Raw genomic sequence first — 13,927 nt, 5'->3', positions numbered from 1 at the left:
GCGCTTGCTTGCCGAGCATGCATGAAACCCTGGCTTTGATCTGCTAGACCACATCGACTGCATATGGTGGCTCATGCTTGTCACCCCAGCACTGAGGAGGTAGAGACAGGATGACCAGTGTGCAAGGTCATCCTCAGATAAGTAGTCTGAAGCCAATTTGGGCTGCATGAGACCGTCTCAACCAGCCAACCTCTTGGTCCAATCCACAGAAGCTTTGTACACACTTCATTTGCCTGTTTCTTTAGGCTAAATCCCAATGTGATAGTTGGTTCCTTCTTATTCTACCAGATAGCCAGATTGCTATTAAAGATCACTGGAGTCATGGCAAAAAGCCAACAGAGCCAATTGAAAGAGGCTGATGATGGGGTTATTTGACCTCCATAAAAAAATAGTAATTGCAGGGCTGGAGAGATGGCCCAGTGGTTAAGAGCACTAGTTGCTCTTCTAGAGGACCCAGGTTCCATTCCTGGCACCCACATGGCAGCTCACAACTGTCTGTGACTACAGTTTCAGGGGACCTGATACCCTCATACCTATGCACATAAAATAAAATAATTATTTAAAAGTAATTGCAATTGGTTGGAAGCCAACATATATTTTAAACCCATGAGTTCATAATGACACTGTATTGTAAAACAGTCTAACTGATTCTGTTTGGAGGAATGATAGAAAAAAAGAATTCATTCTCTTGGGGCTGGAGAGATGGCTCAGTGTTGGAGTGCCTACTGCTTTTAGCAAATTTGGTTCCTAGCATCCAGCTCACAACTCCAGCTCAAGGGATCCAATACCCTCTTCTGGACTGCAGGGGCACTTACACACACAAGCACACACACACACATACTCACATAAATAAAAATACATCTTCTACTTAACTGTTAACTTGAAAACTGAGGTCATTAAATATCTATCTGGCCTTCTTTGTATGAGATACATCAATCTATAGATAAAAAGAAATATCTACGCTGGGCAGGGTAGCACACACCTTTGGTCATTGAACTCAGGAGGCAGAAGCAGGCAGATCTCTGTGAGTTGGAGGTCAGCCTGGTCTATGGAGTGAGTTCCAGGATAGTCAGAGATCCTGTCTGAAAAATAATATTATTCATAGATAGATAGATAGATAGATAGATAGATAGATAGATAGGAGAAACATTTCCTTATAAAGGTATTCCAGGGGTACCTGCTGCTGAATTTGGATTCTAGCATCCATGGAAAAACATGGGCATGGTTATATGTGCCTGTACCACGTGTGTGTCTGAAGTGGGCAGTGCTGGGGCTATGGCCACCAGCCTAGCTCCAGGTTCAATAAGAGACTCCATCTCAAAAAAAAAAAAAAAAGAAGACACACGATTTTTTCCTCTTCCTTATCTTAGTTACTGTTCTATTGCTGTGAAGACATACCATGACCAAAGCAACTCTTATAGAAGAAAACATTTAATTGGAAATTTTCTTGCAGTTTCAGAGGGGTAGTCATTATCATAGCAGGGAGCATGGTGGCAGGCAGACATGGTGCTGGAGCAGTAGCTGAGAGCCACATCCTCATCTGCAGGCAGCAGGAAGAGAGGAACACCGGGCCTGGCATGGGCCTCGGAAACCTCAAACCCCATGCGCAGCAGCATATTGACTCCTACAAGGCCGTGTCACCTAATCTTTCCAGCCTACAAACCGATGACAAAGGATCTAACTATATGAGCCTATGGGGGAAATTCTCATTCAAACCTCCACAGTCTTTTGTTTGGACTTTGTTTGGGCACCTACATGTGCCACCTGCACATGTATGTATGCACCACATTTACACACACACACACACACACACACACACACACACACACACACACACACTCTAAATGAGAAGGATATGGTATGGTGGAAAATAGCAGCTACTCCCCTAGCCACAGTGAAACATGGGTGCAGGCCTTTGTTGCATCAGCCCCTCTGAACACTATGGAGACAAAGCAGAAAGTCTGTGCCTCTGCTGAAAGGATGCTCTACCAAGGGGTGGGGCATGCCTCTACATCCAGCTACCATCAGTTCCATTACAATGGGACATATTCCAAAGAAATCTCCTTGTTGAGGCTGGTGAGATGGCTTGGCAGTAACAGCGCTCAGTGTGCAGGCCTGACTCCCTGTGTTCGGTCCCCACACGAGGAGAAAACCAACTCCAAAATGTTGTCTTCCAGCTTTCACATTTGTGCATGTATGGCAGATATGTGTGCACGCTCTCTCTCCCTCTTACACACACACACACACACACACACACACACACACACACACACACAAATATTTTAAATCATTTTACAAAAATTTTCAGGGGTGGAGAAATGGTTTGGTGCCTGAGAGTGGGTTTGTATCTGAGCACTCAGGAACTCCAGTCCAGGAGATCTAATGCCCTCTTCTGGCCTTTGTGGACATCAGGCATGCACATGCATACACATGAAAAAATAAATTGGCCTTTAAAAATGCAAAGCAAGCCTCTGCATCATGCAACCATACAATAAAAATCACATAGTTTATGACAAAAAAATGATTGTTTTTAAAGTTCATCAGTGGCGGATGAAACATAAAAGGGACAGACTTGGGAGATGGCTCAGTGGATAAAGGACTTGCTTAAAGGACTGGATTACAGATGCCTAGCAGCCCACAGGAAAGCTGGGCTATCTTGGCAGCTCTTCTTTAGTTTCAGCACTTAGGGGGCAAAGACAAGGGATTGTCAGGGTGAGCTGGACAGCTAGATTTACCAAATCAGTGAGTTCTGGGTTCACTAGGAGTTACCCTACCTCAGTAAATAAAGTGGGGATGCAATTGATAAAGAAGACATTTGCCCTCAACCTCTGCATACAGTTGTATATAACTACATAACTGCTATAATAAATATAGGCTTTCACCTTGAAAAATACTGCTTGTAGAGGTGGGTGCATGAAGAGTTCTGTAGGTCAAGCAGGCCTTGAGACTGTAATCCTTCCTTAGCATCAGGCCTAATTGTCTAGGTAACTATGCGTTGGCTAATTATGCTAGCACTGAACTCAGTGCCTTAAGCATGCTAGGTAAGTATTTGACCTCTGAGCTAAATCCCCAGGCCAGAACTTTATCGTCAGCGAATGCTCTTCAAGACTTGTCCCCCACCACTAGTGTTAGGACACTTGAACTTGGAGGCTATGTTGTTTAGTGACAAAGTAACCAACAAAGCAATTCAGGGAAGGAGGGGTGTGGGGGGGGGCCAGAGTCTGAAGCTACAGTCCATCCTGGCGGGGAACGCATGGCAGCAGGAGTCTGAAGCAACAGGTCACATCTCAGTCAGAAAGCAGAGAGAGATGCATGCTGACCCTCAGCTCACTTTTCCCTTTTCATTCAGTCTGGGCCTCCAGCCGATGGGTGGTGCTGCCACACTCCGAGTGACTATTCCCCGGTTAGTTACATCTGGAAACCTCTCATGACACTCCCCGAGCTGTATTTCCAAGGTGTTCAAACTCCTGTCAAGTTGGTGACTATGATTACTTATCACAGAAACACATCTGGGGATGATACTTCTGAAGATATTGTCAATTCTGTGTTCTGCTCACGTGTAACTTTATACGTTTGCAGCTATAGACCCCCAAACTATCATTTCCCTCAAAAGTCAACCATAGGAGGCTGGAGATTAAATTGTATTTGAATGAGCGGAAATAAGTATTAACATGTACTTTCCTCCCCGTCAACATTTAGGAGCATATCTGAACTAGTTCATGTGGCAGGAGCCCTGGGACGGTAGCCACAGGACAAGGGTCCCGCTCGCACACAGGACAGGAAGCACCATGTAAACTGTAGAGACAGGTGACTCCGCAGTACATGAGGACTGTGCCAGAGCTCTATGCAAGATGCTACCGAGGAGGGCCAGGCCCGTGAAGGATTTGAGAAAGGTGCTCATAATGCTCACATTGGTTGTCTGAACAAAGCTCCCCTGCGTGCAGCACAAGGAAGTCTGTTGCCCTTTACTGTCAGCAAAGCATACACTGAGGACACTGGTTTTTAGTCACGGCAAAGACAAATGACTTCATTGCTCAAGTAGATCTAATAAGATTTTACAGCTTTAAAATGTTTACTTAAATATTTGAAAGTAATTAAAACTAAGAGAATGTTGACAGCTTGGAGTATACTGATAAGTGTTTAAAGCTTATTAGCAAAGTCCCTTTGTTCCCTACATGCTGTAATTATTGAAAGCAATACAGCAATCAGTGACCTACTGAATATTCTTTCCTAGATGAAAACTTTTCAATTCTTCATAATAAAAGGGGAGTTCTCGGAATGGTCAATAAAGGTCACCATACCAATGGCTCACAGTTCTATATCACCCTACAAGCAGCTCCCTATTTGGATAAAAAATATGTGGCATTCGGGTATGTATGTTACAGGGTTTTCTGCATAATATTCATACATAATAAATGTTGCTCAAAAATATTTGCATGATTATTGTACACAGTCTATGCTTATCCAAAGATAGAGCTGAAAGCAAAAATAATACAAACACATTTGGGCAATAAAGAGTTATGACAAACTTGTTACCCATAAGATACAGAAATTACGGCTAGTGAGATGACTCATTGGGTAAAGGTGCATGCCGCACCAATCTTGATGATGTGAGTTCGATTCCTGAAACTGACGGGAAGGTGGAAGGTGACCCAACTCCATAAAAATTGTCCTGTGGTTTCAACACATATGCCATGGTATGCACACCACACACACAAATAATTTTTTTAAATACAGAAATAAACGCAGCTATGGTAATGTTCTGTCTACTCACGTATCTGTCTGTGTGCTACCTACCCCATCACCTATCGTCTTCAGCCTCTAGATTGTCGTCAATTCATACTAATCACACTGTGATGCCTAATTAGATAAGTTGGCCTGTGGAAGTGAGAAGCTGATGCCAGGTCACCGTCTGTGGCATCAGCAATGGTTGTCAGAACAGCCGTGAGGAGCTAAGTGGCCTGGGGTGCAGTGGGGAAAGGGTGTGCTTCTCATCACGCGTGTCTTCTGTTCCCTGCTGGGCTCCTGCCGAGCCCATGCAGAAGCAAGCAGCCTGCCTTTCTGAATATTTACTAGATGGCTTCAGACCCTCCAGAGGGTCATTTATGGCCTCTGCAATTCACAAAGGACTTTCCTATCACTGTCCATTTCAACTATAACTTCAACTTCTTTAGTTTAACGCTTTCTGTGATATTTCCAGGTTGAAAAGAGTAGGGAATTAATTTTCCTTTAAAAGATAGCTTAATAGATGACTTTTCATTTGTAGGTCCAGAATTTTTTTTTAAAGATTTACTTATTATTTATACAGTATTCTGCCTGCATGCCAGAAGAGAGCACTAGAGCTCATTATGGATGGTTGTGAGCCACCATGACACGTTGCTGGGAACTGAACTCAGAATCTTTGGAGGAACAGACAGTGCTTTTAACCCCTGAGCCATCTCTCCAGCCCCTGTAGGTCCAGAATTTAAAAGAATGAGTTACTTTCAGTTTCCTTCACACCAATAAAAAGTATTCTGATTTTTGAAATGTTTTTGTTTGTAAGAATGCATTCTTTTGTGTGTGTTTCTTTTCTTCTTCTCCTTCTCCTCCTTCTCAGGGCCTCACTATGTAGCTTTGGCTGTCCTGGAAGGAATTCATTCTGCAGACCAGGCAAGCCTCAAACACAGAGATCCTCCTGCCTCTGCCTCCCCAGTACGTGGATTAAAGGAGTGTGCTGAAATTGCATTCTTGAATTAATCTTAGATGCAAATAACTTTACCTCTTCTCAGATAATTTAAATATCCTGTCACCTTGCTGACATCCTTTACCCCTTCTACCTCATCACCTTTCTCTCGTCTCAAACATGAGTCTGTAAAACTGCAGTGTGTCCATTACTTTTGCCTGCTGCAGGCACACACAGCATACAGTTCCAGTGCAGTGGTCTTGTTTGTGGAAATCTCATTTTTGCTGTCATCACCACTCTTGCCTCAGGGGGGCAGTGCATCCCTTCTATTGTTTCTGCTGGGCCGAATTCACCCCTGAATACTCTCCAAATGGCAGTTTCTGCCTGGTTGGAATATCTAAACAGGACCCTGTGGAACAGAGAGAGGGGGCTGGAGAAAGGTCATAACAAAATAGACAACCAATCTAGCTGGAGTAGATGAAATACACCTTCGTGCTCAGGTGCTGCTTCCGTGGGATCTCCCCGAAGCCCGTGTGTGGTTAGCCAGACCCGACCCGGAGACGCAAAAGTTTCCTGTCTATCAGAGGCAAGCAGCTCTCTTACTACCTTCTAATTTTGGAAGCTAGATGATGCTAGCTAAGTTGCATTTAAGATTGATACCTATGGGACAGTCCTGGGGAAAGTAGGGGAGAGAGATTCAGACAGGTCAGGGCAGTCTGATTGGTAGCTGAGCTGAAGCCAGATGCAAATGTCACCACTCTAGATGTCACAGTCCCTGGGTTTTACTTATCTTGTTCCTTTCTGTCTCCTTTCAGTCTGATGAAATCCTGTTCAAGGATTAGGTCCTAGATTATGACAGATTCCCTCTTGGTCCCCTCTGTCACATTGTGAATAACTTAGAGCAGGGACTGGGTCTTGCCTAACTCATACCCTAGTATTACAGTAGAGCGGCACATAGTAATTGCCCATTCAGTATGTGTGAAACCTATTTGGAAAAAGGCTTTATGCCCTCATTAGGCAGAGGGAAATTGCCCTTTGTCCTCATCCACCTCCTCTTGTCCCAACACCACAGACTGGGTAATTTATGGGTGTTCAGAGGCTGAGCAGTCTTAGAACATGGTGCTGGGCATCTGCTGAAGGCCTGCAGACTGTGTCATACCATGAAGATAACTAACTCAAACCTGTGCAAACCATGGACCAGTCATGATGGCAGATCCCCAGTGGCCACTTACCTCTGAAACCCCCTCTCTTATTACCACCACAGTGGTGGGTCAGCAGGAGCTTTGGGGGAGCATTTAAACAGCGACCTGTGTCAGAGCTTCTGATTGGGATGGCATGGTAACGCCAGAGGCAGATGAAGAGAACACACGTGTGGTCAGCATTAGCACTGGTCACACCTGTCAGGGTTCATGCCATAGAGCTTGCCCCCTCTTCTCAGCCACTGACCTAACCCAAGCATTGGCAGAAGGCATAGTCTGTGTCTAGGCCTGTGTCTCTACCTCATACTGATGGCTTTGTTTTGTATGTGTGTGTGTTACAAGTGTATGTTTATATAGATGTGTACATATGTGCAGGTTGATGCTTGTACATGTGTGTGAACATGCATAAGTCCTCAGAGGTCAGTCTTTCTGCCTCTCTGCCGTATTTTTTTTTTAATTTTTAGTTAAATTGATCTAAACATCCAGTCAATAGGTGATGAGTTGCAAAACTAACCACGTGCTTTCTATGAGATGTTACCTTTAAGTGCGGTGATATCAGTAGTTGGAAAGGTAATGTTAGTCAGGGACTGGAGAGACAGTGGCTAAGAGCTGTGCTGCTGTTGTGCAGGACCCAAGTTCTGCATAGTCTAACTCTAGCTCCGGGGACATCTGATGCCTCTGGCTCCCAAGGGCACCTGCACACACACATTTGCACATTTCCACATAGGTATCTAACATTAATTTTTAAAAAAAAAAGTTGAACAACTTGGATTTGGCAATGATTCTGAGATTTGACACCAAAGACATGAGCAATGCAATAAAAAAAAAAGGTAAATTGGGACTTCAACAAAACTAAAAACTTGTACATCAAAGAGCATCTTCAAGAAAGTAAAAAAGACAAGCTACACCAGCGGCATAGGAATAAATTTTTTTTTTAAATCCTTATCAGGAGTGGGGAGATAGCCTAGTTGGCAGAGGGCTTGCCTTGTATGTGAGGCCCAAGGGTCCATCTCCAGCACTTCAGCATAAACATGAAAGACTTCGGTATACTTGATATATGCACCCTTTTGAGACACCGGACTCACCAGTATGGCTTAGGCTGGCTGGCCACCGAACCACAGGGGTCAGTCAGCCCGTCTCTCCCAGCACCGGCCCAACTCTGGGGTTCACCGCGTGAGCTTTCATGCTGCTGCCTTCTAGCTGAAAACAGTAAAGGCCTCGCATCACTCCTCTGGGGGTCCAGCTCAAGGCCAGGGTGGGTCTGCAGAACCCCACTAGTGCAGGCTTGAGTCCTTACTCATATACCCAGTGGGGGGTGCCTGGGCACCTCATATGTGCCTCTGCTCTCAAAGGAGAAACAGAAGTTAACAAAAAGAAATGATAAAAGATTTCAGGGCCAGTGAGGTGGCTTGGTGGGTAAAGCACTTACCTGCTGACCTGATTCCTGGAACTCACGGAGGGAGGAAAGAGCCTGCTCCTGAAAGATGTCTTCTTACCTGCATCCATGTACACCTGCACACACACAGACACACAGACACACAGACACACAGACATAAGACAGAGACAAAGAGAATAGTATTAAACTTAAAAAACTATTTCACCCCTGTAAACACATCTAATGGTGTGTGGAGGGTGGGGGGTACTTAATGTAAGTATAAAGCCCTGCAAACCTATTCCAAAATACTGAAGACTGAGCTGAGAGCTGACGGTAGGGCCGGGAGATGGAAAAGAAAAGGGGACAGCTATGGCAGGAAGGTACCAGCTTCTTAAAGTACTGGAAGCCAGTCTGTGTGGAGCAGAGCAAGACACCCCTGGGGTGCCATGGGAGGCAGAACAAAAAGGCTTTGAGGGTGGGGGGCACAGGAGGAGCCCCGGTCTTCATAAGGTAGTAAGGAATTACTGTTTAGAACAGGGAGGTGACGTCAGATTTGTATTTCTGACAGGTCCCTCCTGACTGCAGTGAGGAGGAAGGCTGCCAGGAGGATTGGTAGGTGCCAGAGCAAATGCTGGGAAGTGGGCTAAACGCTGCTGCAGCAGGCAGCTTCGAGGCAGGTGGGACCACTGCCGGCGTACAGGCAGCAAAGTGGGCACATCTAGAGCCATTTCAGATCTTTACCATGGCAGTTACTATAATTTGTAATAGCCTTAGCTGTGGCTGGGTAGAACTCCCAAGTGTGCATGTCAGTTAAATGTGGAAATTGGTGACTGACCGCATTTTCATTCTCTCCTGCAGGCAACTGATCGAAGGAACTGACGTTCTCAAGCAACTAGAGTTAGTCCCAACAGAGAATGAAAGGCCGGTGCTTCTTTGCAGTATTGCAGACAGTGGAATTCTTTATTCCTGATTTTGATAGCAATCAGAGTGTCTGTGATGATGTATTGCTGTTTCTATATTTATAATTAAATGGTGCTTGATAACATTTGATTTGAAGGCTGTGGCAGACGCATTAGGTTAGTTTATCTAACAAGTATTCAGTTCCCCCTTTCCTCCTCTGACTCCACCATAGAGACGACAAACACAAAATACTCAATATCCCAGGCTCCTTTAGCACTGGAAAGGCCAGTTGAGAGCACCACGGCTGGTGGGTGAGTGGAATGCCACTGACCGCCTCCCACCCCTGCATCATGGCTGGAATGCACACAGGCTGTCAGCCCAGGCCTCCCACCTCCTGCCTCTGGACTTTTTACTGTATGAGGCAAGCCGACCTCTCGGTTTAGTTCCTCGTGGCCCAGAACATTGTTAACCTAGATATAGTTACCTAGTGGTTTTTTGAGCCTTAAAGCATTTGTAAATGAATTATGCTGTTGGTAACGACATTCCTATCATGATGAACTTGGCAAATCATACAATAGAAGAACAATTCATCGTCAAGTTGCACTGCTTCTGTGTAGCATGCGGGAAGGACATGTGTTTGGATGTTGTGAATATAATCCATGTCTCTGAGCCATTTGAAGATCAAGATCCTTGTGGTGGCTGGTCCCAGTGACACTGCCCCAGCTTGTTTAATCAGCTGCTCTATCAAGGTCCCTGGGCTTCATTACCTGTAGGGAAGGCTTTTTAAATACAGACTAGCAGGCTCTGCCCCTGACCACCAGAGGTCCAGTCTCTAGGAGAGAGACTCTCGGGATGGAGGCAGGGATTTGTGTTTGTTTGGGTCTTCCTTACTTGGACAGCTGAGCACTAGTCATCTCAAAACCACAAGATGACAGAAGTGTCTGGTTTCAGCACCCCAGTGCGGTCACCACAGCACTTGACCCTTAATGGTCACTGCTCAATTCCTGCTCCTGCCTCTACCCTTGAGCCTCTCTCCCACCTTCCTGACTTTTCTAACCCTGCTTCAAAGGTGGCTTGCCTTCCAAGGATGATCTCCCCTTCAACCAATTCTGGAAGAGACAGGCCATTCCTTGACTTGGGGGCTTGCCAAAATGAGGCAGATACTTATTTTGAGGTTACAAAATCACAGGAAGTTGCAACAACAGTACAGAGAAGGCTGTGCACCCTTCACCCAGTTTCCCCAGTGCTTCCGTCCTACATCACTAGGGTACAGTATCAAAACAGGCAGCTAGCACTGCTGTACGTGCGTGATGCCATTTTATCATGTGAAGCTTTGCGTCACATGTAATGAGGATCCACCACTCCAAATACCACCTCAGCCTACTCCTTGCTCTCACACATCCTCTTTATTGCTGTATGATTTACACACCAGTACCAAGCTCATTGTACATTCCAAACCGTGAGCATGTACTCTACAGCCAGACTGCCTAGGTTTCCTACCTACACCAACTTAGGCATGAACTTCTCTGGACCTTTGGTTCCTCATGTGAAAAGCAGGTGGTGTTGTCCTCAGGGTTGTCGTCCAAGTTCATTAATAATTTGTAGAAAGAACCCAAAGAGAGGCTTGGTATGCTGTAAGTGCCCAGTGGGTCACACCTGGAATTCCAGCACTAGGAAAGTGGAGGCAGAAGACTAGCCAGCATGGGGTATATAGCTTTCCAGTCTAGCCTAGGTTACTTAGCAAGCTCAGACTAGCCTGGGATCCATGAGAAGCTGACAATTTTTTTTTCTATTTCCTTTAGCAACAATATAAAGGTAGAATTCTACAGATCTTCAGAGCTGGCAAGTCATTACCACTTTCTGCTCTACTTCTGGGCTAAGGAAACTTTTAAATCTGTATGTGCAGCGGTTCTTAGGACCACCACATTGATGCTTCCACTCTGGAGGTAGAGGCAAGAGGATCAGCAGTCCAAAGTCATCCTTTATACATAGTGGTTTGAGACTACCCTAGACTACCTGAGACCTTGTCTTAAAATAAAATAAATTTAAAAATCAATCAAATAATAAATGCAAAAATGGCATTTGCCTCAGCTATAAGCAGTTACTTATCACTTGGTAATGAACAAATGGCCAGCAGCATCAAGATCCCAGATTCTTGACTTTTTACTTCTTATAAGTATTTGGAGTTATACATGCTTGTTTTAGAATCACTTTTCCTACAATAATAATGGTCAAATTATCTGACCTTTGCTGACCTCATTTGTACCGGTAATAGAAATAAAAAGGCTATAGTTGGCTTTAAGACTTCCATGATTCTCTGCGTAAACCTACAAAACCAGCAGCATCACCCTGGGGAGATCCATCTCAGGACCACATCCATCTAAGGGTTTTGAGTTGTGAGAAGCAAGTGAAGACATTTCTGATGATGCCTGGCATAGCAGGTACCCAATAAAAACTCAGTAATGTCTCCCCACAAAACCAGTTCTGTGACAGTGCACTCAAGAGGCATTAAGACCTCCTCACACAGCTGGATGTAATCCCAGCACTAGGGGAGGCGGAAGCAGGGGGATCTCTGTGAGTTCCAGGCCAGCCTGGTCTATGAGGTGAGTCCAGGACAGCCAAGACTACACAGAGAAACCCTGTCTCAAAAAACAAACAAAGACCAAAGCCCTTGTCAGGCTGTTTTCACTGATTCTCAGTCAACCATTGAACTAATTTAGAAGTATCTCCATAACATTAAAGTCGATTTCTCCCGTGATGGTTGGTACTCTCTCCCTTAAGGACCATACTGCTGTTCCTTACCTTCCCCAAATGGAGTCACCTTTTCCACAGGCAAATCCTAAGTCCCTGTCAGGCTTCATAAATCATACAAATATAACAAACCCAACTAAACTACAAAGCTGGGCATGAGGGTTCTGTGACCATGCTAAGTCACAGCTTCTCTTTAGCATGCATGGAACAGAATGCTGTCTGGCCGTGTTCTAGCTGGAAATAGCTCTCCAGGACAGGACCAGAAGCAGCCCCGTGGATGCCTCTGTATACAAGGCTATCAGCTAATGCGGACCATCAGAGAGCATCCCAGAGTGTTATCTTAACGCAGAGACTATCCCTAAGGAACAAGTCAAGAAAACAGTTCCCATTTCTTAGAGAAGATGCAAGGAGCTCTAGCAAACTCAGAGGTAAGCAGAACAGAAATACAACTCTCAAAGCTGGATGCGTGGTCCATACCTGAAATGGCAGCACTTAGGAGGATGGGGCAGGAGGATAAATTTCAGGCCAGCCTGGGAAATGTAAGTTCAAGACCAGCCTGAGCTACATAGGAAAAAGAAAAGAGAAAAGACATACCCCACAGGTACTGGCTAAGGAGAACCTGGTTGGGCTCCACAGTTTTGTGTTGCTTGTATCACAGTCTTTTTTTTTTTTTGTAAAATCACAACGTCTTTATATATATACATATATGTATATATGTATGTATATATATATATATATATATATATATATATATATTTTTTTTTTTTGTAGGTGGGTTACTATTCAAACTGGCAATTCAGGACAGATGAGTTAGTTGTGTGCATCAAAGTCTTAGTCTGTATCTGTTCATAGCTTCTTGTGAAAGATGAAGTTCTGATCAGAGTGTGAGGTAAGTCTTGAGATTTTACATTCACAGACCACTCTCCAAAAGCAAGAGCAAGCTGAGTGGTTTCTATCAGACAGTTACTCACACCCAGTATTAGTTTCCCTTTCCTTAGAAATGAAACCATCAATTTTGGTGGTATCAGCACCCACATGACCCTCTGTAACTCCAGTTCCGGGGCGGGGGGGATCTGCCATCCTCTTCTGGCCGCCTTGGACAGCAGGCACACGTGGTCACATTCATGTACAGATGCAAGTGAATACTCACACACATAATAAAAATCTATTTCAAGTCTAATTTCCTAAGCACTTAAGCATATCAAGCGTTGAGCGTTTTTATGAGACCCAGCATCAGATGGCGCTCAGGACTACGGAGAACCCGAGTCGCGCCAACAGGCACTGAAAATGCCAGTTGACACCAGGCAATCCCGGTCTCAGGGTCAGGTCATCTCCCCAAGTCTCAGATTTCCTCATCTGTGATGTGGGTGGGTGGGGGGAGGTGGGGATGGGAAAGGACACGAAGGCTTTTCAGCCCTGACCGTCTTTCTGACTACAGTAATGGGGCTGGACAGATCGGCCGCTACTGCGGCTCTCTCAGTAACTGAGCAGGTTGGGCAAGGGCACACCAGTGGCGGTAGTGACTCGGGAGCCTCAGGGGACAGGCGATCACTTTCGGTCCCACCCAAAGCCGCTTGCACGGAACAGACCGCAGGGCAGAAACTCCTTCATCACATGATTCCGTCATCACCCGGAGTCCCCAAACAATATCACACTTAAAAATATATCAGACTTCAATGAAGAGAAGGTGCCGCCACCTCACACGGAGCCCTAAGCGAGCGCGGCGGCACAACGCGAGCTCCGCTGTCCTCCGTGTCTCAGAACTTCCCGACTAAACCGAGCCCCGCAGCGCGCTACCGGGGGAGGTCACGTGGCCGCCCCTCGCTACGTCACGTGGGCTATTCTATCCTCCCCAGGGATGGGGGGGGAGGCCTTCCTGTTGCAGACGTATGGAAGGGCCCACTGCGTCGCGCGTGGTCCTCCCGGGAAGAGAAGGCCCGCTCGCGGCGCACGGACCGCCGTCGCACAAGAGCAGTATGGAGGCAGGCGCTACCGGCAGATGCTCCCCCTTCTGCGGGGCTTCCTGGTGGCCTCGCCCGC

General features: G+C 45.7%; 1 protein-coding gene and 1 long non-coding RNA gene across 6 annotated transcripts in view; one reads left to right on the top strand and one right to left on the bottom strand.

The window, feature by feature from the left end:
• The window catches only part of PPIL6 (peptidylprolyl isomerase like 6), a gene marked incomplete at its 5' end in the record, with an annotated part of 23,658 nt that extends 14,377 nt beyond the window's left edge, over nucleotides 1-9,281 (top strand). For 2 of the 3 annotated variants that reach the window (XM_084774475.1, XM_084774474.1), the window contains 2 exons: nucleotides 4,235-4,370; nucleotides 9,095-9,281. In XM_084774475.1, coding sequence (XP_084630601.1) covers nucleotides 4,235-4,370; nucleotides 9,095-9,206 — 248 coding nt within the window. In that variant the 3' untranslated portion in view covers nucleotides 9,207-9,281. Of the gene's footprint in view, nucleotides 1-4,234; nucleotides 4,371-8,804; nucleotides 8,849-9,094 lie in introns of all 3 variants that reach the window. The other variant, XM_084774476.1, reaches the window with a different exon arrangement.
• On the bottom strand, nucleotides 1,330-13,908 carry LOC311593266. Of its 3 annotated transcripts, XR_014777643.1 has the most exons (4): nucleotides 13,585-13,908; nucleotides 8,291-8,373; nucleotides 7,947-8,061; nucleotides 1,330-3,467 (listed from the first exon to the last, which is right to left on the bottom strand). It is a non-coding gene; the product is annotated as an uncharacterized lncRNA (long non-coding RNA). The 3 variants fall into 3 exon arrangements; XR_014777642.1 differs by having other exon boundaries at nucleotides 7,947-8,373; XR_014777644.1 differs by lacking the exon at nucleotides 13,585-13,908 and having other exon boundaries at nucleotides 8,291-8,797.
• Nucleotides 13,909-13,927: the final 19 nt, after the last annotated feature.

Source organism: Acomys minous, assembly GCF_964271855.1.
Source record: "Acomys minous genome assembly, chromosome: 3".
Taxonomy (NCBI): Eukaryota; Metazoa; Chordata; class Mammalia; order Rodentia; family Muridae; genus Acomys; species Acomys minous.
Note: the sequence above shows the minus strand (reverse complement) of the source record. Positions and strands in the feature narration are given on the sequence as shown.